The sequence below is a fragment of the Hyperolius riggenbachi genome, chromosome 2 (genome assembly GCF_040937935.1).
Source record: "Hyperolius riggenbachi isolate aHypRig1 chromosome 2, aHypRig1.pri, whole genome shotgun sequence".
Classification (NCBI taxonomy): Eukaryota; Metazoa; Chordata; class Amphibia; order Anura; family Hyperoliidae; genus Hyperolius; species Hyperolius riggenbachi.
In genome coordinates this window covers 147,961,459-147,987,644 of record NC_090647.1, presented here as the reverse complement: position 1 = coordinate 147,987,644, position 26,186 = coordinate 147,961,459, and the positions used below count along the sequence as shown (strand labels likewise).

Genomic DNA, 26,186 nt, shown 5'->3' with positions numbered 1-26,186 from the left:
ACGAGTTTGATAGGTGGTCCGCAGAACTTTCAAATGCTGTCGTTTCACCAGCGATGTTGCACACTACAGATTCCTCCGGAATATAGTAGATATCCTGAGATCGCAGAGACTCACCAAAGGGGAGTCCAGTAGGATAGTGACATGAAAGAGATGTACGGCACATCTAAGTGTAAACCGTCTTTATTACATAACAAGTAAAACAATTAAAAACAAGGATAAAGGAAAACTCACATACGGGGCCCGTGCACTGGGAACCCCGAAAAAGTAGCGCGCATAAAATGGTCAATAGAAGACCTCAAATAAAATGGTGCCGACAGGCGGCACCATTTTATTTGAGGTCTTCTATTGACCATTTTATGCGCGCTACTTTTTCGGGGTTCCCAGTGCACGGGCCCCGTATGTGAGTTTTCCTTTATCCTTGTTTTTAATTGTTTTACTTGTTATGTAATAAAGACGGTTTACACTTAGATGTGCCGTACATCTCTTTCATGTCACTATCCTACTGGACTCCCCTTTGGTGAGTCTCTGCGATCTCAGGATATCTACTATATTCCGGAGGAATCTGTAGTGTGCAACATCGCTGGTGAAACGACAGCATTTGAAAGTTCTGCGGACCACCTATCAAACTCGTTTACAACCTTATAATGTGGGTTGTTGGAATCTGGTAAGCCTTGCTTCTTTACCCTTTTGTTCGAAGATCCTGTATACCAAAAAATGATGAAAGCTGTATTACTATAGACCTGCGCTGACTTTATATAAGCAGAAAAGACTTGTTTGGGCTAAAGAACACAAGGAATGGACATTAGACCAGTGGAAATCTGTGCTTTGGTCTGATGAGTCCAAATTTGAGATCTTTGGTTCCAACCACCGTGTCTTTGTGTGACGCAGAAAAGGTGAACAGATGGACTCTACATGCCTGGTTCCCACCGTGAAGCATGGAGGAGGAGGTGTGATGGTGTGGGGGTGCTTTGCTGGTGACACGGTTGGGGATTTATTCAAAATTGAAGGCATACTGAACCAGCATGGCTACTACAGCATCTTGCAGTGGCATGCTATTCCATCCGGTTTGCATTTAGTTGCACTATCATTAATTTTTCAACAGGACAATGACCACAAACACACCTCCAGGCTGTGTAAGGGCTATTTGACCAGGAAGGAGAGTGATGGGGTGCTGCACCAGATGACCTGGCCTCCACAGTCACCAGACCTGAACCCAATCGAGATGGTTTGGGGTAAGCTGGACTGCAGAGTGAAGGCAAAAGGACAAGTGATAAACATCTCTGAGAACTCCTTCAAAACTGTTGGAGGACCATTTCAGGTGACTACTTCTTCAAGAGAATGCCTAGAGTCTTCAAAGCAGTATTCAAAGCAAAAGGTGGCTAATTTGAATAATCTAGAATATGACATATTTTCAGTTGTTTCACACTTTTTGTTATGTACTATACTTCCATATGTGTTGATTTGGATGCCTTCAGTGTGAATCTACAATGTTCATAGTCATAAAAATAAAGAAAACTCTTTTGGTCTGTACTGTATATATTGCACTGTCCATGTTTTGATTTTGGTGATTTTTCTATAATAAAAAAAGAGAAAATACTTCCTAGGATTCTCTATTTTAACTGTCTATTTTGAGGCCAATCCTGATGTAATTTCCTCCCTTACTCTCCTCTGCCTGTTTTCTTCACATGCACTCCCACAAAGCTCTGCAATAGAAAGTGCATTGTCTCAGCATGAGAAATATTGGCCAATCAGAGAGGAATAGTGGTGTGGGAGGGAAAAACGGGGGGGGGGGGGGGGGGAGGTAGGCTCCAGCCAATCAGGCTGCATTAGTTAAGTCTCAGAGCAAGGTAAAGAAGCAAAAAAAGACAACCCAGAATGCCCTGCAACTTCCTTTGTGTAGCACAGTACCAAATAAGAGTCAAGTAAATTGGGAAATGATCATTTATCAACTAGAAAAGAAATAGGGATTTTAACTTTTGGATTGCCTGATTAGCAACCTTATTACTTGTTTACCAGATACACATAAATAATTGATTTTTTATTTCATGCCAGACAGTTACTCTTTAAGAGTAAATCACCATTTTGAACAGATATTTGGAAAGAACTGAGATACAAGCTGGAATGAAAATACAAACTTGGCCTATAAGCATAAATGTTAGGTAATTTAAGCTTTCCCATGGCTCACAATATTCAAAATGTTTTCACATGCATCAAAAATGATAAGTTAGCAATTCAGAGCAAAATACATCCCCCTAAAAACACTGAGTTTTTTTTTTTATTTTATTTTTTTAAATAAATGATCAATGGCTCAGAAATCCCAAACTACTGATAAAAACGCACCCACTTCTCCACTATGTTTTGTGGCTCCACTTTCAAAATGGTGAACACCATTTGGCTATTGGCTAATTGTCACTTTATAAATATGATGAACAATTGTAAACGTTAAATGTTTGGATTGCAGAATGTCAGTCCTGGGAAATTATGGTCCTAATTAAACTTTTGTGTTATGTTATCAAAATGGGGGCCCAAGCTGTTAACTTAGCTAGAGCCTCATCTGGCCTTAATCTAGGTACGAAAAGAGGCAAGCAGGAGATAAACTAGGTTAAAGAGGAACTCCAGTGAAAATAATGTATTAAAAAAAGTGCTTCATTTTTACAATAATTATGTATAAATGATTTAGTCAGTGTTTGCTCATTGTAAAATCTTTCCTCTCCCCGATTTACATTTTGACATTTATTACATGGTGAGATTTTTACTGTGGGCAGGTTATGTAGCTGCTCCTAGCTGTTTTGGCTGTTACAGACAGCTGTAAACAGCTAATTCCTGTCTGTGAACATTGTTACATTGTGGCAGTTTGCCCAGAGTACCGCGGTACTCAGAGCTTCTTGTGGGAGGGGTTTCAGCACAAAATCAGTCATACAGCGCCCCCTGATGGTCTGTTTGTGAAAAGCATTATATTTCTCATGTAAAAGGGGGTATCAGCTACTGATTGGGATAAAGTTCAATTCTAGGTTGGAGTTTCTCTTTAAGAACAATAAAAAGAAAAATGAAGAGGTGGATTACCTCACAGATGACAAAAAAGTGGTGTACGCCGCTCAACCCACTTCATCTGGCCAGATATACATGCCAGAAACAATAATGTAGCCAAGCATTGAGCTTTATCTTTGTGTTTTGTTTCCAAAGGTGCAACATCATCTCACCTCCCTGTTAATCTGGTTCTAGTGGACTGTACCCCTCTTCAGATTCAAATGGATCTTTGGTATCCCTTGACCTGACCCTGTGACTTTTGTGCTTTCTGCTTTGCTCCATAATTCCCAGTATTAGTTGGTCAGATCATTGCTGCAAAGACCGTCTGCAGCTAGATGAGTAGTCAGTGATTCAATTAGGAACTTGCTGTTACTTCTTAGGAATATATGTAAGATACAAAACGGGCTTTTGAAAAGTTATGTGCAGAATGAAAGCAGTTCTTTTACATTTATCTGCTTGTTTTAAAAGTAGCTAAAGCACTTTGGAAACTAAAATATATAATATTTGCTTTGACCACTTAAACACACAGATCCATGCAATGTCAGTAATAACTGATGGCATGCTTGAAAATGGTATTGAGTACACCAGCCATCAAATAAATTACATTAAACTCCAATGAGGAAAATATTTTAACAGCAGCACTATTATCTGTACTAGATGCAGTGTTGGACTTAATACCATGTATCTTATTCCTGTAGGATAACATTCTTTGTCTGCTGCTAGTACTTAGTAACTCCCAGCTTGATAAATATCCTCTATCCATTGTTTGTTCTGAAGATTTTTTTTATCAGCTACTTGGTTAATGTGCCACTAAATCACTGCTGACACTTCTCTCCCTATTAGGAAGGAGGAGCCTCTGGGAAAAATGTATTGATTGCACACAGGTAGCCAATTTGCTGGCTGATATATACAGTATATATATATATATATATATATATATATATATATATATATATATATATATATATATATATATATATATATATACACACACATGTATATATATATGATCTATCTCTGCTTCTTACGTATACAGCTTTTCTTACACAAAATAATGTGTGTTATAAAACAACTGGCTAAGACATGGAAAGAAATAAAAGAAAGCAATATAGGACAGTGTAGGGTTTCTATTATTATTATCTATATAAAGGGAATTGAAGCAATTTATTTTATGAAATGATCAAAGGAAAATCAATGGTGTTGCTCTTAGCAAACAGTCACATTTTATTTTGTAACTTACAAGAGGAAATTACTTTTCACTGAGAACAACAGCCGTTGTCTCCACGTTAGGCCTGAACACTGCAATCATTTCAGCGAGATTTCAGACACTTTCCTCAGCCCATTGTGTACATGCCATGATACCAAAATAGACCAACGCAGTAAACACTTAACTGTGAATCCTTAAGAAACTGTGAGTTTGCCACAACCACTTGGTCAGTCCTAGAGAAATTGTCAGGAACTCACCTGCTGGATCCAGTGATGCGGCCGACCCCGCAGAGAGTCGGCCAGCTCCCTCCACTTCCGGGTCCGCATGGTCGTTTTGCTTACACGTGATGTCCCCGGCATTCCTCCCAGCGGGGCAGCGTGTGCACACTCTGGGTCTAATGCAAGGCCAGCACTCGTAACCACACGTCCATCCTATGCACTTAGACGCCGGTGGAAGTAGGGTCTGGATGAGTGAAAGCTAATTGGGTGAGCTGTGTGTGGCCAGCCACTGATTGGAGAATGCTTGTTTTAAAAGCCTGTTCAGTGCTCTTATTATTATTTGATATCCTGTGTTTGACCTTGCCTATTATATTATCTCCTATTATTGACCTTTCTGAGGATTGCTGCCAGAACTGACCTTGGATTCTACTGACCTTGCCTTTGCCTGCTCGTTTGTACTGCAATATCTCTGATCTAGTGTTTATGACCTGGACTTCCATAGATCCTCTCACATCTCACGACTTGGTACTTTTATCTCTTGACCTCCTGTTGCTGACCTGGACTATCTAGTTGGTTTGGTAGTACTCTGGTCATCTCGGCCTCAGTCTCTTGCCTATGTCCTGCAGGGTAACCATAGTTGGGTAGGTGCTGCTAGTTCACCTCCTGTTCACGTGGGGCTTGTTGTTTAGGTGAAGAGCGTGGTATAAGCAGGGCCGGATTTACAGCTCAGGAGCCTATAGGCACTTAAGTGCTAGCGCCCTAAACCCCGCCCCCCAAACCACACCCCCTTTCCTTATTAAATAAATCTACCACAGACCACACCCCCAAACCACACCCCCTTTCCTTATTAAAGGGAACCAGAGAGGAAGCACCCTTGTGTATTTTACCATGTATATCAGTAAGAACATTAGAGAAAACACTTACCATGCTCTCTGTTTCACCCTCACTGCTAAAAGTGTCTGTTAACAGCAGTCACAAGAATCCCAGACTGAGCAATTAAATCTGGCTTTGCTGGGAATGATTATTGCTGAGTCATTATAGCAAAGCCACAAGGGGGCAGGCTTGGGCTTGAAATAACACCACAGAATACAGACTTAGCTATAATCTTTCTGTAGCAAAGCTAGACGGAGCAGCCTGACTTCTCAGTCGGGGATTCTTATCAGAGGTGATTACAGGCAGATTACACAGAGAACAATGAAACAAAGGGCAGATTAGGTGTTTACTGTCATGTTCCCACTGATTTATAAGGTAAAATACAAGAGGGTGCTTCATCTCTGGTTCTCTTTAAATAAATCTACACGAAGTAATGTAAATATTACCAAAGACAAGTAGAGAATATCAACAATGTGCAGATATTACCAATGACCTATAATTTACCAAATAAAGGCTGATATTACCGACAACAAGCAGATAATAATACAAATAACAAGGACATTATAATAAAAAAAAAATTGTAGTGGCCAACAGGTAGTGACAGGCAGATTGTAGTAACCGGCAGGTAGTGATGGGTAGATTCTAGAGGTCGACAGGTAGTGACAGGTAGATTGTAGTTGCCCGCAGGTAGTGACGGGTTAATTGTAGTGGCAGCAGGTAGTGACAGGTAGATTGTAGTTGCCCGCAGGTAGTGATGGGTACATTGTAGTGGCGGCAGGTAGTGATGGGTACATTGTAGTGGCGGCAGGTAGTGACGTGTTGACATCTCGCTGACGCTGACCATCTGGTAGTGTCCCCAGATTTGATGGCTCGTGGCTGTACTGTCTGTAGGCATGCAATTTGATGGTCTGCATGCACCGTGTCGCTTGCATCAGGCTGCACCAGTACACACGTGTGGAGGGGTGGAGGCAAAGCTGTAGCCTACAGGTTTTTTTTTTGTTTTTTTTTTTGTTTTTTTTTGCATCAGCAGCCTACCTCTGCTCTCTCTCCCACATGGTTCCCAGCACCAGTAGACAGAGACAGAACCAAAACGCTCTGCTCCCAGATGCCTATGCACCCAGCTATAGTTGCAGCATGATTGAATGCAGCGGATGGCCACTGGGGAGTAGGACACTAGCCTGTCACTATGTGGGGCTGGCTGGGAAGGGCGATGCGATCATTGGCAGGATGGGGCAGGCCACGGGGGTGATAGTAACATTACGCTTCGTACTGTTGATGTATACAGGGCCATTCAGGGAGCTGCCTCTGCCCCGTAAGGCACAAATAGCCACTACAATGAAATAGTGGCTATGTCCCCAAAATAGTGGGGGCACTGGTTTTAGTGTTAAAAGTTGGTGGGGGTGGTTAGGGTTAGGCATAAGTGGGGGTTAGGGCATTTGTGTGTAGACACACACATCAGGACACAGGGGTCTCAATCACACAGACATCAGGACACAGGGGTGTCGCACACATATCAGGACACGTGGGTCTCACATCAGGACACAGGGGTCTCATACACAGAGATAAGGACACAGGGGTCTCTCACACACACACCAGGACACAGGGGTCTCTCTCTCTCACACACACACACACACACACACACACACACCACACACACCAGGACACAGGGGTCTCACTCAAATAGACATCAGGACACAGGGGTGTCGCGCACACACACTCAGGACACAGGGGTCTCGCACAGACATCAGGACACATGGGTCTCACATACACAGACATCAGGACACAGGGGTCACACACACGCGGTCACAGGGGTCGGTCGGTCACACACACACACACACACACACACACACACACACACACACACACACACACACCAGTGCACAGGGGTCACACACACACCAGGACACAAGGGTCACACACACCAGGACACAGGGGTCACACACACACACACCAGGACACATGGGTCACACACACACACACGAGGACGCAGGGGTCACACACACACACACCAGGACACAGGGGTCACACACACACCAGGACACAGGGGTCACACACACACACCAGGACACAGGGGTCACACACACACACTGACACAGGGGTCACACACACACTGACACAGGGGTCTCACACACACACACACACACACTGACACAGGGGTCTCACACACACACACACACACACACACACACACTGACACAGGAGTCTCACAGACACATACACTGACACAGGAGTCTCACAGACACATACACTGACACAGGAGTCTCACAGACACATACACTGACACAGGAGTCTCACAGACACATACACTGACACAGGAGTCTCACAAACACATACACTGACACAGGGATCTCACAGACGCACACTGACACAGGGGTCTCACAGACGCACACTGGCACAGGGGTCTCACAGACGCACACTGACACAGGGGTCTCACAGACGCACACTGACACAGGGGTCTCACAGACGCACATACTGACACAGGGGTCTCACAGACGCACATACTGACACAGGGGTCTCACAGACACACACACACTGACACAGGGGTCTCACAGACACACACACTGACACAGGGGTCTCACAGACACACACACTGACACAGGGGTCTCACAGACACACACACACTGACACAGGGGTCTCACAGACACACACACTGACACAGGGGTCTCACAGACACACACACTGACACAGGGGTCTCACACACCGACATACTGACACAAGGGTCTAACACACAGACATACTGACACAAGGGTCTAACACACAGACAGACATCACACAAACACACACACACTCTCTCTCTCTCTCTCATCCACCAGGCACAGGCAGGGATCAGCGGTGTGAAAGAGAGAGGCAAAGAAACCTGAAGCTGTGGGGGGGCGGGCTCCAGCAGCAGGAGGCTCGTGAATCCCCACTTGTCTGGAGAGAGTGATAGACATTACGGTGACAAGGGAACACGGAAAGAGGAACTCAAAGAGAGGGAGAGTGTTCAGGAAGCATTCACCTCACCTCCCAATAGCCTCACTGTCCTCTCCTCCTGGCAGGCATCCCATGCAGCATTGCCGCTGCAAACTTTCTTTCTCTGCCTCCTTCTGTCCCGGGCCGATCCTGGGGTGGCCCCATTCATTCTGCAAATGTTTCCTCTTCCGCTCCTCCTAGCTAGCAAAACCAGACCCTGTGACAACTGGGAGCAGAGCAAAAGCCTAGCTCCGCTCCCTGTCCACCCTTCCACAGCCCTCATGGTACACTCCAATCCCCCAAGTTCCCGCGGCTGCAGCAGGAAAAAAAAACAAATAGATGTTAGCACGTGCCGCCCCTTGCTGCACACGCACGCTACGCAACTGGAGAGCATGGTCACCGGGGACGCTGGCTATGCGGCTGCCTTGATGAGAGGCCGTGACTGACATTGCGCTCCACTAGATTGACAGCATATGGAGGCACAAATTTGGGGAGGGAGGAGAGCCGCCTTTGGAATGTAAGGCGCCTATAGGCACGTGCCTATAGTGCCTTATGGGAAATCCGGCCCTGGGTATAAGATTGGGGTATAGAGTCTAAAAGAAGACAAAGGATCTGTCAGACCTCACACTAGCCAGATGGGTATAGCAGCAAATTAAACCTAAGGATGATGCTAAAATTCTGCTTCCACCTTTGTGCTGTGAATTATTCATGTAAGAAGATGGGGAGTTGGGTTTGCTCTTTATTGTAGTCTGAATACTTGTGCCACAGTTGAAAATAACCATATTTGAACTTCTTTTTAGTTTTAGAAAATTCTATGTAGCTGCATATTTATCATCTAAAATTATTATTATTATTATTTTTGTGGTGTTTATATTAATGTATCCTTTAAAAAAACTGGATGGGAAGTTATACTGCTTTTAAATTTACTTAATTATATGGGCAGGTGTTTACAGGTTTAAATAATGTTATTTTTGATGACCTTTTAACATTTTTTTTTTTTTGCAAATAATGTTCACTTAGGCATGTAGTAAAATAATAATAATATAGTGTGTAAAGCATTATGGGTTACCTCTTATAGCTATTGTTAAAAAACTGTTTATGGGCAATGAGCAAGAGTTGCTTACAGACAGCTCTTTATCAATTGCTATAATAGACAAGACGATAGACGCAATTCCATTCTACAGTATTTACTCAGTTTAGCCTCTCAATAAGTCTACATGGTTAGCTTACCATATAGGTAGTGTTGTTCAAATTTGGGACTCTGTGATTCAGAACCCATACAGCCGCATTGAGCACCATTTCAGCACCGGACAGCAGGACAGGGTGCGCTCCATTTAGCTTTGATGCTCCCTCCTTCCTCCTTGAAATCCAGAAGCTAAATGAAACACACCCCATCCTGCTGTCCGGTGCTGAAATTATGCTTAATGTACTATGTATGTACTGAATGTACAACAGCGCTATGTATAGACCATTAGAGGCAGAGAATCAGCATACCAATGTCAGATATATTTCATTAGAACAGTCAGAGCAGATGGATATGAATTCAGTTGTATGTTCTACATCGTTACTGTGCATGATTCTTTGCTTCATGGAATAATCTTGTGTGTTTTAACTTGCCTGCCTAGTTCTTATTCCTCCCTCGCATCTTCTGTTTTTCATTTTCTGCATTTGTTTTGTCTCAGTATTTTTATCACTTTTTCTCTCTAGACAGCAACTTTGTCCTTGGCAATGCTCAGCTGCCTCACTCCTACCCCGTGGTGTATTGCTCAGATGGCTTCTGTGAACTCACTGGCTTTGCCCGAGCAGAGGTCATGCAGAGGCCATGCGCTTGTACCTTTCTCTATGGTGAAGAAACGGGGGAACAGTTACAACAGTGTGTCCAGAAAGCCCTGAATGATAAACAAGAGCTTAAGGCTGAGCTCCTTCTTTATAAGAAAAATGGTGAGTAATGGGATTCATACACAAGCTACTTATTGGCAGTCTTTAAAATAAAAAAAAAATGACTGTCAATAAGTATTATGCAACTATAAAATGTTTTGCTTATCAACAAGGCAACAAGCTGTTCCCAGAAAAATGTGCTGTTATTTCTTAAAAAGCTTTACTAGCCGTCAGAAAGAATGACAGCTTAAATGATTGCCCCTTTCATGCGTTTTATTTAACTGTCTTTAGGGCTGATTGCCCAATTTATTACCAGTTGATCAGCATAATCGCCCTCCATTGGTTACCAAATGGCAGGCTTTTCATTCAGAGTGGCAGACAACATAGCCTACAGTGGAGGACGGTGGGTTTTGTTTCAATCATTCTGTTCATTAGTTATCTAAGCCCCCGTTCACATTTGCAATCAGAAAACGCTAGCCTTTAGTGCTAGCGTTATGCAGTGGTGATTTTTACGGGATAAACGCATATTTTTCACTGGACATTTTCGCGTTTTTTGAGCAATCACGATTTGTGATTGAAATACATTGCAATCGCGATCAATCAAAAAATGCAAAAAAAAAAATGCTGCATGCAGCGCGTTTGCATTTCACACTAATCGTGAATCGCCAGCGATCGTGGCAGTGAGATCACTGCCATATAGATTACATTGCACTAGCGCTTTTTGAAGTGCTAGCAATCACCATTCATTCGTTGATTAGCGGTAAACGTGCACTAATCACCTAAGTGGGCCCTTAGGCTTGTGTTCAGTACTTTCCAGAAGGTTCGGGGGTTTTTTTGGAAAGGAAAAAGGAGCACCTGGGGTTTACAGCCAGTCTTCCAGGCAACTACTAGTCCGGCCTATCACATGTCATGTGTATAAAGGAGACCCCCTAGGTCCCGTATTGCCTCTTTACCTATGATGCTGACATGCGTAATACTGCTATTGGCACACTGACACAGGATCTCCACCACCGCTGCCTGACCCAATCCATTCCAACTGGAATTTCATGCTGCTGGCCATGGCAATGAAGATGGAAAGCGGCAATACTGGGCATAGGGGGTGTTCTGTATACACATGATGCGTGATATGCTTGTTTTTACTGCAGTCCTGTAAGTGAAATTTTTTTTTTGCAGTTCATAATAAATGATTAATGCACCATAGAGCGCTCCATAGAGATTCCTTTCCTAGATACTTGACTTTCCCACAGTATTGGAACTGCCTTTGTGGATGAAAAGTGGACACTGTCCTTGTTATTGATCCAGCCTTTTTTGAGCGCATTTCTAAATTTGGAAACTTTATTATTATTATTATTTTTTTGCCTGTCTTATAAACAGGGGCTTTGCTAGCATTTAAAAGGATCTGTGGCATTTCTGGAAAACAAAGCAGTAGTAAAAGTGGGCTTAAAGGGATACTGTAGGGGGGTCGGGGGAAAATGAGCTGAACTTACCCGGGGCTTCTAATGGTCCCCCACAGACATCCTGTGTTGGCGCAGCCACTCATCGATGCTCCGGCCCCGCCTCCAGTTCACTTCTGGAATTTCTGACTTTAAAGTCAGAAAACCACTACGCCTTCACACCCGTGTCCTCTCTCCCGCTGATGTCACCAGGAGTGTACTGCGCAGACACAGACCATACTGGGCCTGCGCTGTGCGCTCTTGATGACATCAGCGGGATCGAGGACACGGCAACGCAGGCGCAGTGGTTTTCAGACTTTAAAGTCTGAAATTCCAGAAGTGAACCGGAGGCGGAGCCGGAGCATCGGTGAGTGGCTGCGCCAACACAGGATGTCTGCGGGGGACTGTTAGAAGCCCCGGGTAAGTTCAACTCATTTTCCCCTGACCCCCCCTACAGTATCCCTTTAACTACAGTAGCTTAATGTATGCAAAACCATGTCACCTGCTGTAACCACTGTTCTACTGTGGTATATTTGTTTTACCCATGCAATAGAGTCTAACACAATCCAATGAATGATATGCCTATAAAGGTACATTGCTTGTGATTCTAAATTTGAGACATGGCTCAGCTGCACAGAGATTTCTTATAATTCGCTGTAATTACTTTTCTTGAATATAAGAAGATTTTAAAGTGACTCTGTACCACAAGCAGGGCTGCCATGTTTGCTGAATGCATGAGGGAGCTTCCTTACGCAGGTAAATCAACTACTACAGTATGTCACTGCAGCATCGTCAAGGCGGCTGTGCTATGCCTGTAGCAGCTGTGAGGTATAGCTAGCAAAAAAAGGAGCATTAGGAGTGACTGTGGCCAACAATGCTATCAATCTTCAAAAGAAACTTAAAAAACCTTCTGTTGCTGGGCGACTACTGATAGGATCACTGCCAAAATTGCACATAAATTTGTTAATTACATATCATGGAAGCAAACAAACACATACTCAAAATAATATTGACAGCACATTGCAGCAATCCTTATTAGTGTCATTGACTGGCATAGGCATGCAGCACACAAACGCTGGGTGGGTCTTAAAGAAGCACTAATGGGAGTTAAATTGGATCTTCTGTCCTGCTCGACATGCTCCCCCGTCATCTCAACAGTGGCCATGACAATGATTGCACTGACCCTTAAAACACTCACAAATTTTAGAGGCAAACTATTTATATCTCCATGACCATCCCCGCTGCTACCTATTCTGGATAACCCCAACTTTTTGTTGGGTCTTAACAAGAATAGTTACCCTTCCTGGTGGACTGACCCTCCCCCTTGGGCTTTGCATTTGATTTTGGGAGGAAACTGGGTCAATCTGGAGGACCTTAAAGAGAACCTGTACTGAGTAAAAATATTTAAAATAAACACCTGAGGTAACTTCAAATGAACATTACATAGTTACCTTGCCATCAGTTCCTCTTAGAAGCTCACCATTTTCTTCTGACAATATTTTGTCAGATCTGAAATATATCAGTTGCTGTCAATAAAATATCAGTTGCTGTCAGTTATAGCTGAGAGGAAAACTGATGTACCAGGTAATGTCCATGTTTCCCTATGGCTCAAGTGGGCGATGTTACAGTTTAACTGTGTGCTGACCAGAAAGCTGTTATGCGTAATGGCCATTTTCAAAATGGAGGACAGAAAATACCCTTGATCACAGTGGACAAACAGGAAGCGGGAGAGGAGAAAGACATTGAGGAGTAGACTACATGGAAGGTAAGTATGACCTGTGTATGCTTATTTTGACTTTTAATTTTCAGTTCAGGTTTTCTTTAAGTCATCTTTTAATATTCCTAACCTCGATGCTTGGAGCTTACTCCAATTTAAACACTTTCTTATGTCCCAAGGCTCTAAGGCGAGCTTCTCTAAACCACTCTCTCCCTTTGAAAAAGCGTGCATGGGGGAAGGGCCGATAAAAGGCTCTCTCTCCTTTGTGTACTCCTTACTAAATTATACCCAAAAACCCCTGTCAAACAGATAAAGATAAATGGGAAAGGGACCTGAATATGACCTCTGATAAACAGTGGCATAAAATACTTGTCTTCTCCCACAAATCCTCTATTTCCTCTAGGAGTCAGGAAGCAAGTTAAAAAACCTTTACCAGGTGGTACCTGACCCCCTCCAGGTTACATAAAATGTACCCATCGACTTCACCTCTATGCTGGAGATGCGGATTGGAGACAGGCACACTATTGCATACCTTTTGGTCCTGTAGTAAACTTAGGCAGTTCTGGATGGATGTGAGAGCTAATGCATGTCCTATTGGACTACCTCCCCCCGGACTCTCCTGCTTTTTTTCTATTACACCACAATCAGTGGTCGATTAGATATAAAAAAAATTCTCACCAGACATTTAATTAATGCGGCAAAAATCTTGATAGCCAGATGGTGGAAATCGTCTGACTCCCCTACCATACAGGAATGGTTTCGGGAAATAGATTGGATAGAGAAAATTGAAGACTTAACCTCCACTATGCATGAGACATGAGAGCAGTTCTAGAAGACCTGGTTTAGCGGGTTCGAATTTAAAGAATCACCCAGATATGCTTCTCTCACATCCAGATAGAACTTCTTTTCTATAATGCTGCAGTCCCTTTGACGTACTCCATTTTTTTCATTTTTTTTGTGTAAGCCTCCCCCCCCCCCCCCCCCCCCCGGGGTTGAATTTATTTTCAAGAGGGCACCTGGGACTTGCATGGAGCACTTTCCTCAACTTTTACTCTTTTCTTTACTTTTAACCTCCTTTTTCTGATTCTTTGTAATTCTTTCTCTATCTCTCAAGTCTGCACACCGTGGCCGCCTCTTCATCTGGCTATCTTTAGCCCAATGTTACATGCTGTCTCGGTATAGTAATCCAGAGGCTCTGCCTGACAGTTTATCAAGACTGAGTTATGAATAAACTAATATGGGATCCTGGGTGTATGATCCCTTTGGGCCTTGGGCTCCCTTTGCACAATGTTCTCGCTCATAACTTGGTTTCTGTGGGCCAGATTTATCAAAGCATTACCGACAGTTTTATCTTCTTAATCTGTTCTAACCAGCAGGGCGAACAGATCTGCATGATAATAAGAACCTTCTTAAATTTATCCTAGGTAATAGTGGCAATTTAGCGTGGATTTCTAGAGCTGCACTACAGTTAAGAACAGTGCAAATCCATCCCTAAACTGGCGCAGATTAAGAAGTGCTTGATAGCAGTTCCACAGATGTAGAATTGCAGGCTACACATGATTGAAGAGTGCAGGCTAGACATGATTTGTGTGGTGCTCCTCCCCCCTGCTGAATTGCTCCTCAGAGCTGGCTGCTATCAATACAGCAGGTGTGTTGGTTACCTTATCAACACCAATTCCCCTCACACACTGCACTGTCTGAGAGACTCCTCCTAGCTCCTCCTATTTTACAACAGTTTTAGAAGGAATTTGCACTATTTAGTGATTTCTTAGGCTGTCTGAGACATTTCTGCACAGATTTCTAAAAACCTACTAATATTTTATCTCAGACACTCTTGATAAATGTCTCCCTGTATCCCCTACTGTATAAAGCTATGCTGCTGGCCGCTGTAGTCTGAAATGCATTCTGTGGTACCTTGTATTAATATTCTGTTTTGTTCTTTTTTGGTGGCGCTTGTTTGCTACCAAAAACTATTTATTGCTGTACCAGTTCATTAATATTTCCATGTTGTATGCGATGTCTTTACTTTACATCTATTTGTACTTCAAAATTTTTGTTATAAATAAAGAATATTTAAAAAAAATAACGTTGACAGTACTTTTTCACCTTCTTCTTGGTACTTTTCCATTGCAAACTGCTAAAAAGTTATTTTAAATCTAAGTTGAAAAATTATCTCCTAGGAGAAAACTCAGGAGAAAAAGCTAACTGCATATGGCCCCATGTCCCCTACAACATAAGAATGCTTATTTTTTCAGTGCAGTTCAGTGCCTTTATCATTCATTACTCTGATTTTCTGTTTTGCAGGATGTAAGTTTTGGTGCTTACTGGATGTTGTACCTATCAAAAATGAGAAAGGAGAGGTTGTTCTGTTTCTAGTTTCATTTAAGGATATCACAGATGCCAAGACCAGACCGGGGACTGAGAGCTGGAAAGAGACAGGTACTGGGAGAATGTCTCCGTATGCTGAACAATCTGTATTGTGCATGATCTTGGATCCTGTAGACAGTGGGAGTAGCATATCAAGTACTGGTTGATGGCAGTGTCTTATTTTTGGCAGGAAGGGGAGAGCAGCATACTCATTTAACAGGAAAAGGTTTCAATGCTAATCGTAGGCGAAGCCGCGCTGTACTTTACCATCTCTCAGGTCATCTACAAAGACAAAATAAAGCCAAAGCAAAGCTCGGTAAGGTAAGTGCCCTATCTTTGTACTGCATAAATGATGACATAGAAAATGGACAGCCTGTGCAAGATGCTGTACAGAAATAAATTCTGTAACCCGGATACATGATGAAGTCTATGTAAAACACAAAATAAAGTTAACAACATCAAATAAAAAATAAAGCCAATGACAATGAAATCTGCTGCACGCCACGGTAGTGAACAGTATTATGTTTCTTACAGCCTTTGGAAGTGTAATAAATTATAGTGCCTCTCTTAAAGAGGAACTCCACAAAGTGTCATAAGTAGTTTAAACTTTTGTTGAAATTGTATGTTTTTCAAAAGTTATTTGCTGTAAGTTTTAACATTCTCTCTAGACTCTAGCCATTCGGGGACTCACCTAATTGAATAGAGTTAGTGTAAGAAACGTACCTACTGTTTGAGCCAATGCACGATGAGTCCGCATCCTCTGGTAGCCGGCCTGAACAGCTAGCTACTGGGCCTGCACAACATTCCCAGAAGCCCAGAAGCCATGCACGTATGTCTGCATGCACGGCTCCGACTGGCCATAGACGCAAGAGGGGCATCTCTTTACTCTTCTTATTGTCTCAGATAGCACTATTAGTAGCATGCATGAAACAGAGACGTGAGAAAAAATGGATGCAGTGTTAAGCCACTATAAGTCTAAACGATAATTACCATCATGAATAGAGCGCCAAATGAAAACGGAAAAACATTTTCCGTGGTAATGACAACAGTAAAACATTGGTAAATGTTACCTTTTTTTTTAACTATAGCTAAACCTAGCCCTACTCTTACACAGAACCCTCCCCCTTCTGATGCCCAACCGTAAAACCCCTCTTCATGATGCCTAACCTTAAAACACCCCATCCTGATGCCCAACCTTAACCCCCCCCCCCCCGCCTTCCTGATGCCTAACCCTAATCATCCCCCCACATCCCTACCTACTCTGCAAATAATGTAAACACACAAACAACTATACATTTCAAAAATGATAAATTAAAAATGTAAAAACAATACATTTCAAATTTCCTGCTACCTCAAAAATGGATACTGCAATACTATTCAGCAGCCAATAAGATACTGGGATTTGTGGTTCCATGATGCTCTCAGCCTATTTCTGCAGCCTGTTCTGTTCATTGTGTCATTACCCGTGATAGCGATAGCTGCTACTCTGCTGGGTGTGATATTATTTGTGAATTACTGTGTATGACCCTGCTTTGCCTCTTGACCGTGTTATTAGATTGCTGCCTGAACTGACCTTTGGAATGGTACTTGACCTGATATTGCCTAATCCTTTAGTGCCATATTATTGGGAACTACTGCGTATGAACCCTGAATTGTTACTGGATTAGCTTATGTTTTGAGATTCTGTACCATGCTATTCTAATCACTTGTTGCTGACCTGGACTGTCTGATTTTCTCACCCTGTGTGTTGCTGGTTGTAACACTGTCTTGCAGCTAATTTCTATACCTTGTGCATATCAAGCTCTGGGTGTAACCAGGTCCTGGGACGATGCACTTGTCATCCCTCGGCTGACTGGAGACACGCCACACAAGGTGAAGACTGCAGAGGAGATTGGGGCATAGGAACTGATATAAGACAGTGGATCTTCTGGGCCTCACAGTTGGGCTATAGATAGTTAGGGAGATGTAGTTAGGAAGTACTGGAGAAGGTTATTTACATTGCAGTTTGTTATTTTTAAAAGAAAATTACACCTTTGTTCACCTTCGTTGTTCTGCCAAGAATCAAGCGCGTATATAGTAGCCTGATTCCTGTGAGCCATAGTAATTGTGCATGAGTATGCCCCTTAAAGGACAAAAGAAGAGCGGCTGATTCTTGAAATACAAATTTAGGTTGGTTACCCTGTATAGATGTGTTGTGTAGCCTATGTGTGTATTTGTTTGTTTGTTTGTTTGTTTTTTGAAACTTTGGTTCAACTTTAAAGGGATACTGTAGGGGGGTCAGGGGAAAATGAGTTGAACTTACCCGGGGCTTCTAACGGTCCCCCGCAGACTTCCTGTGTTGGCGCAGCCACTCACCGATGCTCCGGCCCCGCCTCTGGTTCACTTCTGGAATTTCAGACTTTAAAGTCTGCAAACCACTGCACCTGCGTTGCCGTGTCCTCGATCCCGCTGATGTCATCAAGAGCGCACAGCGCAGGCCCAGTATGGTCTGTGTCTGCGCAGTACACTCCTGGTGACATCAGCGGGAGCGAGGACACGGGCGTGCAGGCGCAGGGGTTTTCTGACTTTAAAGTCAGAAATTCCAGAAGTGAACTGGAGGCGGGGCCGGAGCATCGGTGAGTGGCTGCGCCAACACAGGATGTCTGCGGAGGACCATTAGAAGCCCCAGGTAAGTTCAGCTCATTTTCCCCCGACCCCCCTGCAGTATCCCTTTAAGTAATGTATTAGTTTCTAATCATTTTATTAAAGGGAACCTAAAGTGAGAGGGATATGAAGGCGGCCATATTTATTTTCTTTTAAACAATCTCACCAGGGCTATCACATGTGGGTCTCACTAGACAACCAGGGGTGTCACATGGGAAGGTGCCACCTTCTCAAGACCCCCTAAAAAAACAAATTGATTGATGGGGGGTTGTAAATAATCAGCAGCAGGTGGCAACCATTGAATAGCTGCAATTGTTATGGGAGGACACAATTGCTGCACTAGTTATAAGAGAACATAATGGCTTCTCTTGTTATATGGGGCACAAGCTGACAGCAGATGGCATGGAAAGGTAGTATTACTTCACCAGGGACACGAGGCACAAGAGGTGTCTTGCTTGGAGCATGAGAATGGTCAGAAATGGCTCTTATAAGCATCAGATAAGCAAATGACTTTGAGGACCATAACATTTGTGTTTTTGTGAGTAGTGTTCCCAGTTTTTGTATGCAAATGTTATATTCTCTTAATAAGACTTGCTGCATTGTTACTTGTTGTTTCCTTCGCAGGGAGTTTTTGGTGAAAAGCCTAGAGTTCCGGAATACAAAGTTGTGTCTATGCGTAAATCTCCATTCATTCTTCTACACTATGGCCCATTCAAGGCCTGCTGGGACTGTCTGATCCTTTTAGCCACCTTCTATGTAGCAGTGACTGTGCCATATAGTGTCTGCTTCAGTAATACAAAGGAGGAAGGTGCTCAGACTCCACGAAGCCCACCCAGCGCTTGTGATCTTGCTGTGGAAATCCTTTTCATACTAGGTGACTATAGGATGAAATGAATATAGATGTGATCTAATTAATACATCTAATCTAATTAATAAATTGTTTTATCTTTTTGCAAAGAAGGCTTTTCTTTGCAGGGTACATCAGAATGGTTAAATGACCAATGTTGTGAAAAATTGTAAAATGTAAAAAAAAATTGTAAAATGAAAAATACATGTGTTTGTATATGGGTAAAATGTAAATCTGCCCCAGAGTCAAATGCATGTTTCTGTCTGTCACTTACAGTGGGTAGTAAAAATCAGCTCTGACAGGTTTTAGACTAGTCCATCTCCTATTAGGGAATTCTCAGGGTGTTCTCTTTTCAAAATCACTTACTGAATAGCAGTGACACATTTCAACGGCCAAAATGGAGGATGTCTGTCATCTTTGTATACATCCTTTCCAGGAATTGCTTTTGTAGAGAATGCTGAGAATCCCTCATGAGGAGATGAACTTGCCAAAAACCTCTTAGATCTGTCAGGTTTATACTGCCTACTCTAGGAACAGCAACATAAAAGAAAAGTAACTTATAGTTCATTTTGCTCTGGAAGAAATGTACTTCTCATAATAAGTATGTGTTTACATGCACTTTTTAAATTTAATATTTTTGTTTTTTTACGATAGTGGTCCTTTAAACTAAAGTTGTCATCAATTGAGAGATTGGCTTAATATAGGTGGAAAATTTTTGGAAGCTACCTGAACTGAGGAGCATACGGAAAGAGATATTGCTGATTTCTCTAGCTGTTGCCCTAATGTTCTGTCTTTAATTAACTGCTTCCCGACCGCCATATAGACAAATGGCGGCCGGGAAGCTGACGCCGCAAGGACCGCCGTATAGACAAAATGCGGCGGTCCTTGTATGGGCGTGGGCGGAGCGATCGCGTCATCCGTGACGCGATCCTCCGCCGGGAGTCGGAAGCCCGGCATTTTGCCTCTGCTCGCCGGCCACTTAGCAGCGCCGGCGAGCGGAGGGATCTCGGGGATCCGCCAATCAGAAGGTATAAGGCACTTTGTTAAGTAAACAAAGTGCCTTATACGTGCTTCCTCCTCGCCTCGTGGTCTCATTGTTGCAGAGACCACTAGCGAGGAGGAAGCACTTTGTGAGTATCACAGCACACACGTTTTTTTTTGCCTACAGCCCCCCTGATCTCCCACCCCAGGCCTCATACCCCCCCTGATCACCCCAGCAGACCCCTGCCAGCACCCTTGCACCCCTTTAAAAACCCCAACCCCCCCACCTATCACTAACTTTAAACGCTATCCCCTGCGTTAGGTCCCTAACTGCCTCCTAGTCACCCCTGATCCCCCCCCCCCTACCTTTAGATCACCCCCAGACCCCATCCCAGACTACCCCCCTGTATACTGTATACATCTGTATACAGCTACCTTACCCTCTGATCCCCCTCTGATCACCTGTCTATCACCTGTCCATCACCCCTTGGCACCCCCACCCATCAGAGCAGACCCTAACTGCCCCGCGGGGGTAACCGATCACCTGCCCAGGCCCTCGATTGCCCTCATACCCCCCTTCTGATTACATCCCCTGCTCTTTGTTTACATCTGTCCTCCCCAGCAATCACTAACTGATCTGCGATCAGTAACCCCCTGTGTCTGCCTCTCATCAGATCAGGACTCAGTCTGCCCCGTGCAGGCTCCTGATCAACCCCCACCCCCTCAAATCGCCCTCAGACCCCCCCCCCCCTAATCACCGTCCAAGTGCATTGTTTTTGACTGTGCTGCGCTTGTATTCGATTGTGCTGCGCTTGTATTTGATTGGGCTGCGATTGTATTTGATTGTCCCGTGATCTGCTTCGATTGTCCCGTGATTGTTTGATTGCCTGAGACCCCACTTCCCACCACACCCAACCCCACCCTCCCCCCCCCACCACACCCAACCCCACCCTCCCCCCACCACCTCCAACCACCACCTTCCGAGTGCATCAGATTTGCTTGTGCTGTGATTGGAGTCGATTGTGCTGTAATTGTATTTGATTGTCCCGTGATCGGCTTCGATTGCCCCGTGATTGTTTGATTGCCTGAGACCCCACTTCCCGCCACACCCAATCCCACCCTCCCCCCATCACCTTCCGAGTGCATCAGATTTGATTGGGCTGTGATTGGAGTCGATTGTGCTGTAATTGTATTTGATTGTCCCGTGATCGGCTTCGATTGCCCCGTGATTGTTTGATTGCCTGAGACCCCACTTCCCGCCACACCCAATCCCACCCTCCCCCCATCACCTTCCGAGTGCATCAGATTTGATTGTGCTGTGATTGGAGTCGATTGTGCTGTAATTGTATTTGATTGTCCTCTGAGACCCCACTTCCCACCAACCCCAATACCTCTCAAATACTCCCTTTTTGCTAGGTAGGTGCTCTTTTTTTCTGGGTAGTCTCGGAGGAAAACCCCATAAATTTAGCAATCCAAAATGGCAAGAAGGGGGCTTTCCGATGACGAGGTATACAGGTACATGGACCAGTCGGATGAGTTCTTTTGGGAAGAATCATCCGTCGAATCTTCCGGGTCCGAATTTGAACCTGTAGAAAGCAGTGGTTCCCTGACCGATAGTGATGACGAGGCTATGGTCCCGGCTAGAGCCAGGCGTACCAGACCCCAAGTCGTTAGACCGCAGGTGGCGCAGGATCCGCCTCAAGGGCAGCAGGGTGGTGCTAGCGCTGTTGATAGTTTTCTTGGTGAGGCAGGCACCAGCAGCGCAGCATCTCCTGGACTTAGTGCCAGTGCTTCCGTAGACCCTGGCGAAGTGGTGAGCGTCAGCATGGAAGTGGAAACTGGTACGGTGGCAAGTGCAGTAGTACCCCCGTCGCAGCCACCAAGAAGAAGACGGGCCCGTAGTACCCATAGACTCCCAGAGGTGCTGGCACAACCAGATTGGCAATCCCCTGATTCCGCCGCACCCGTAGTGCCCCCTTTCACCGCCCAGTCTGGAGTCCAGGTGGCGACAGCTCATCTAGGAACGGCCCTAGACTTTTTGCAGCTGTTCATCACCCAGGTTCTCCTGGACTTAATTGTGGTTGAGACCAATCGTAAAGCCACACAATTCATCACCGAGCACCCGGAGAGCATGTATGCCCAGCCTTTCGGGTGGAAACCAGTCCAAGTTTCCGACATTAAAATCTTTTTGGCCCTTATCCTTCACTTGGGACTAATGAAACAAAATGTATTGCGGTCGTATTGGTCTACGAACCCAGTACATCATGTTCCCTTGTACCCTGCTGCCATGTCCAGGACACGATTTGAGTCCATCCTGCGCTTCCTGCACTTCAACGACGACGAAACCTGTCTTGAAAGGGGAGACCCTGCTTATGACCGGCTCCACAAAATTCGGCCCCTCATAGACCACCTGTCCTCAACATTTGCAGATGCTTATATCCCTGAACAGAACATCTGCGTAGACGAGTCCCTCTTACGCTTTACCGGGCGCCTTGGCATCAAACAGTACATCCCAAGCAAGCGCGCCCGGTATGGGGTGAAACTGTATAAGCTCTGTGAAAGGGCCACAGGCTATACATGTCGTTTTAGGGTCTATGAGGGAAAAGACTCAAAATTGGAGCCGGTCGGATGCCCTGACTACCTGGGGAGCAGTGGAAAGGTTGTGTGGGACTTGGTGTCACCCTTGTTCCGGAAGGTGTACCATCTTTTTGTGGACAATTATTACACAAGTGTGGCCCTCTTTCAGCACTTAAAGTTAGAAGGAATCCGATGCTGTGGCACTGCGCGGCCTAGTCGCCAGGGCTTCCCCCAACGGCTCGTTACCACCAGACTTCAACGGGGGCAGAGGGCTGCCTTGCGTACTGAAGACCTGCTCGCGGTGAAATGGAAGGACAAGAGGGACGTTTACTTTCTGTCCACCATTCACACAGACACGACAGTCCAAATTCAACGGGCAACTAAGGTCATTGAAAAGCCCCTTGTCGTCCACGAATATAATGTCAACATGGGAGGGGTGGACTTCAATGACCAGAGGTTAGCGCCCTATTTAGTTACCCGGAAAACAAGACGCTGGTATAAGAAAGTGTCTTTTTATCTGATTCAATTGGCAGTTTACAACAGCTTTGTTCTCTACAGTAAGGCTGGGAGAACTGGATCTTTCCTCCAATTTCAGGAACAGATCATTCTGGACATCCTGTATCCAGGAGGTGCCAGGCCCCCCCCCCCCCCCCAGATGCAACTAGCCGACTGCATGGTAGGCATTACGCCTATCAGATTCCGTGTGCCCCAGGTCAACGCATCCGAAGAAAACGTTGTCGTGTCTGCAGCAGGACTGGAAGAAGGAATGACACCAGTTTTTATTGTCCCCGCTGTCCTGACCAGCCTGGCCTATGCGTAGGGCCGTGTTTTGAGAGGTACCACGAGCAGGTACACTATTAGAACCTAGGGAACTCCAAACACAGGAGTATGCACACACTCAGTGGTCTTTCGCACATTGTCGCAGGGAGAGGAGAGGTAAGCTTGAAAACCAAACGGGTAAGCATAAAAGTCGGAAGAAGGATCGGTTTCCATGCTTGATATTGCTGATCTGTCCTGGGTTGGCGATATAAGACGGCATGTTTGAATTTCCCTTGAGTGTGGACACCCCCGGTTTATATGTGATTTGGGCCTATGATGATGCTTTAATGCCACACAGAGTCATCTCAATTGGCAGGCATATTGCTGTATCCTACAGGCATAATGCTGTACACTAAAGTTCTGAGGCCCAGTCACATAAGTTGGTGGCTCACCCTGAGTGCAGGGTGGCACGGGGTGTCTCTCTCCTGAGGTTATCACTGCCATTGATGTGGAGCAAGGTATGTTTGCCGTTCATTTTTCCTTTCAGCCCAGAGTGCATTACTTGTATACCCAATATAAGGAGTATAGCAGAAACTCCTAATACTGGCCATACATGTAATGATTGCAGAGACCCTAAAATGCCAGGACAGACTCCACAAATGACCCCATTTTGGAAAGAGGACACCCTAAAGTATTATGTGAGGTGCACGGTGAGTTCATAAAAGATTTTAGTTTTTGTCACAAGTTAGCAGAATTTTTTTTTTATTTTTTTTTTTAACAAAGTGTCATTTTCCGTTTACTTGTGACAAAAAATAAAATTTTCAATGACCTCACCATTATCCTCATGGAATACCTTGTTGTGTATTCTTTCCAAAATGGGGTCATTTGTGGGGTTTGTTAACTGTCCTGGCAAGTGGGCGGGGTGCTAAATTGTGAGCACCCCTGTAAAGCCTAAAGGTACTCATTGGACTCTGGGCCCCTTAGAGCAGTTAGGGTGCAAAAAAGTGCCACACATGTGGTATCGCCGTACTCGGGAGAAGTACTATAATGTGTTTTGGGGTGTATTTTTACACATACCCATGCTGGGTGGGAGAAATACCTCTGTAAATGACAATCTTTTGATTTTTTTACACACAATTGTCCATTTACAGAGATATTTCTCCCACCCAGCATGGGTATGTGTAAAAATTCACCCCAAAACACATTGTACTACTTCTCCCGAGTACGGTGATACCACATGTGTGGCACTTTTTTGCACCCTAACTGCGCTAAAGGGCCCAAAGTCCAATGAGCACCTTTAGGCTTTCACAGGTCATTTTGCGGAATTTGATTTCCAGACTACTCCTCACGGTTTAGGGCCCCTAAAATGCCAGGGCAGTATAGGAACCCCACAAATGACCCCATTTTAGAAAGAAGACACCCCAAGGTATTCCGTTAGTAGCATAGCGAGTTCATAGAAGATTTTATTTTTTGTCAAAAGTTAGTGGAAAATGACACTTTGTGAAAAAAAACAATAAAAATCAATTTTCCGCTAACTTTTGACAAAAAATAAAATCTTCTATGAACTCGCTATGCTACTAACGGAATACCTTGGGGTGTCTTCTTTCTAAAATGGGGTCATTTGTGGGGTTCCTATACTGCCCTGGCATTTTAGGGGCCCTAAACCGTGAGGAGTAGTCTGGAAATCAAATTCCGCAAAATGACCTGTGAAAGCCTAAAGGTGCTCATTGGACTTTGGGCCCTTTAGCGCAGTTAGGGTGCAAAAAAGTGCCACACATGTGGTATCACCGTACTCGGGAGAAGTAGTACAATGTGTTTTGGGGTGAATTTTTACACATACCCATGCTGGGTGGGAGAAATATCTCTGTAAATGGACAATTGTGTGTAAAAAAATCAAAAGATTGTCATTTACAGAGGTATTTCTCCCACCCAGCATAGGTATGTGTAAAAATACACCCCAAAACACATTGTACTACTTCTCCCGAGTACGGCGATACCACATTTGTGGCACTTTTTTGCACCCTAACTGCGCTAAAGGGCCCAAAGTCCAATGAGCACCTTTAGGCTTTCACAGGTCATTTTGCGGAATTTGATTTCCAGACTACTCCTCACGGTTTAGGGCCCCTAAAATGCCAGGGCAGTATAGGAACCCCACAAATGACCCCATTTTAGAAAGAAGACACCCCAAGGTATTCCGTTAGTAGCATAGTGAGTTCATAGAAGATTTTATTTTTTGTCAAAAGTTAGTGGAAAATGACACTTTGTGAAAAAAAACAATAAAAATCAATTTTCCGCTAACTTTTGACAAAAAATAAAATCTTCTATGAACTCGCTATGCTACTAACGGAATACCTTGGGGTGTCTTCTTTCTAAAATGGGGTCATTTGTGGGGTTCCTATACTGCCCTGGCATTTTAGGGGCCCTAAACCGTGAGGAGTAGTCTGGAAATCAAATTCCGCAAAATGACCTGTGAAAGCCTAAAGGTGCTCATTGGACTTTGGGCCCTTTAGCGCAGTTAGGGTGCAAAAAAGTGCCACACATGTGGTATCGCCGTACTCGGGAGAAGTAGTACAATGTGTTTTGGGGTGTATTTTTACACATACCCATGCTGGGTGGGAGAAATAACTCTGTAAATGGACAATTGTGTGTAAAAAAATTTAAAAAATTGTCATTTACAGAGCTATTTCTCCCACCCAGCATGGGTATG

The 26,186-nt window shown here is 44.3% G+C and overlaps 1 protein-coding gene across 3 annotated transcripts in view; it reads left to right on the top strand.

Annotated features, from left to right (window-relative positions):
• Nucleotides 1–26,186, top strand: part of KCNH3 (potassium voltage-gated channel subfamily H member 3) — a 112,836-nt gene that overhangs the window by 22,376 nt on the left and 64,274 nt on the right. For all 3 annotated transcript variants that reach the window (XM_068267662.1, XM_068267661.1, XM_068267663.1), the window contains exons 3-6: nt 9,985–10,218; nt 15,610–15,744; nt 15,863–15,993; nt 18,940–19,189. In XM_068267662.1, the coding sequence (XP_068123763.1) occupies nt 9,985–10,218; nt 15,610–15,744; nt 15,863–15,993; nt 18,940–19,189 (750 nt within the window). The remainder of the gene's footprint in view (nt 1–9,984; nt 10,219–15,609; nt 15,745–15,862; nt 15,994–18,939; nt 19,190–26,186) is intronic.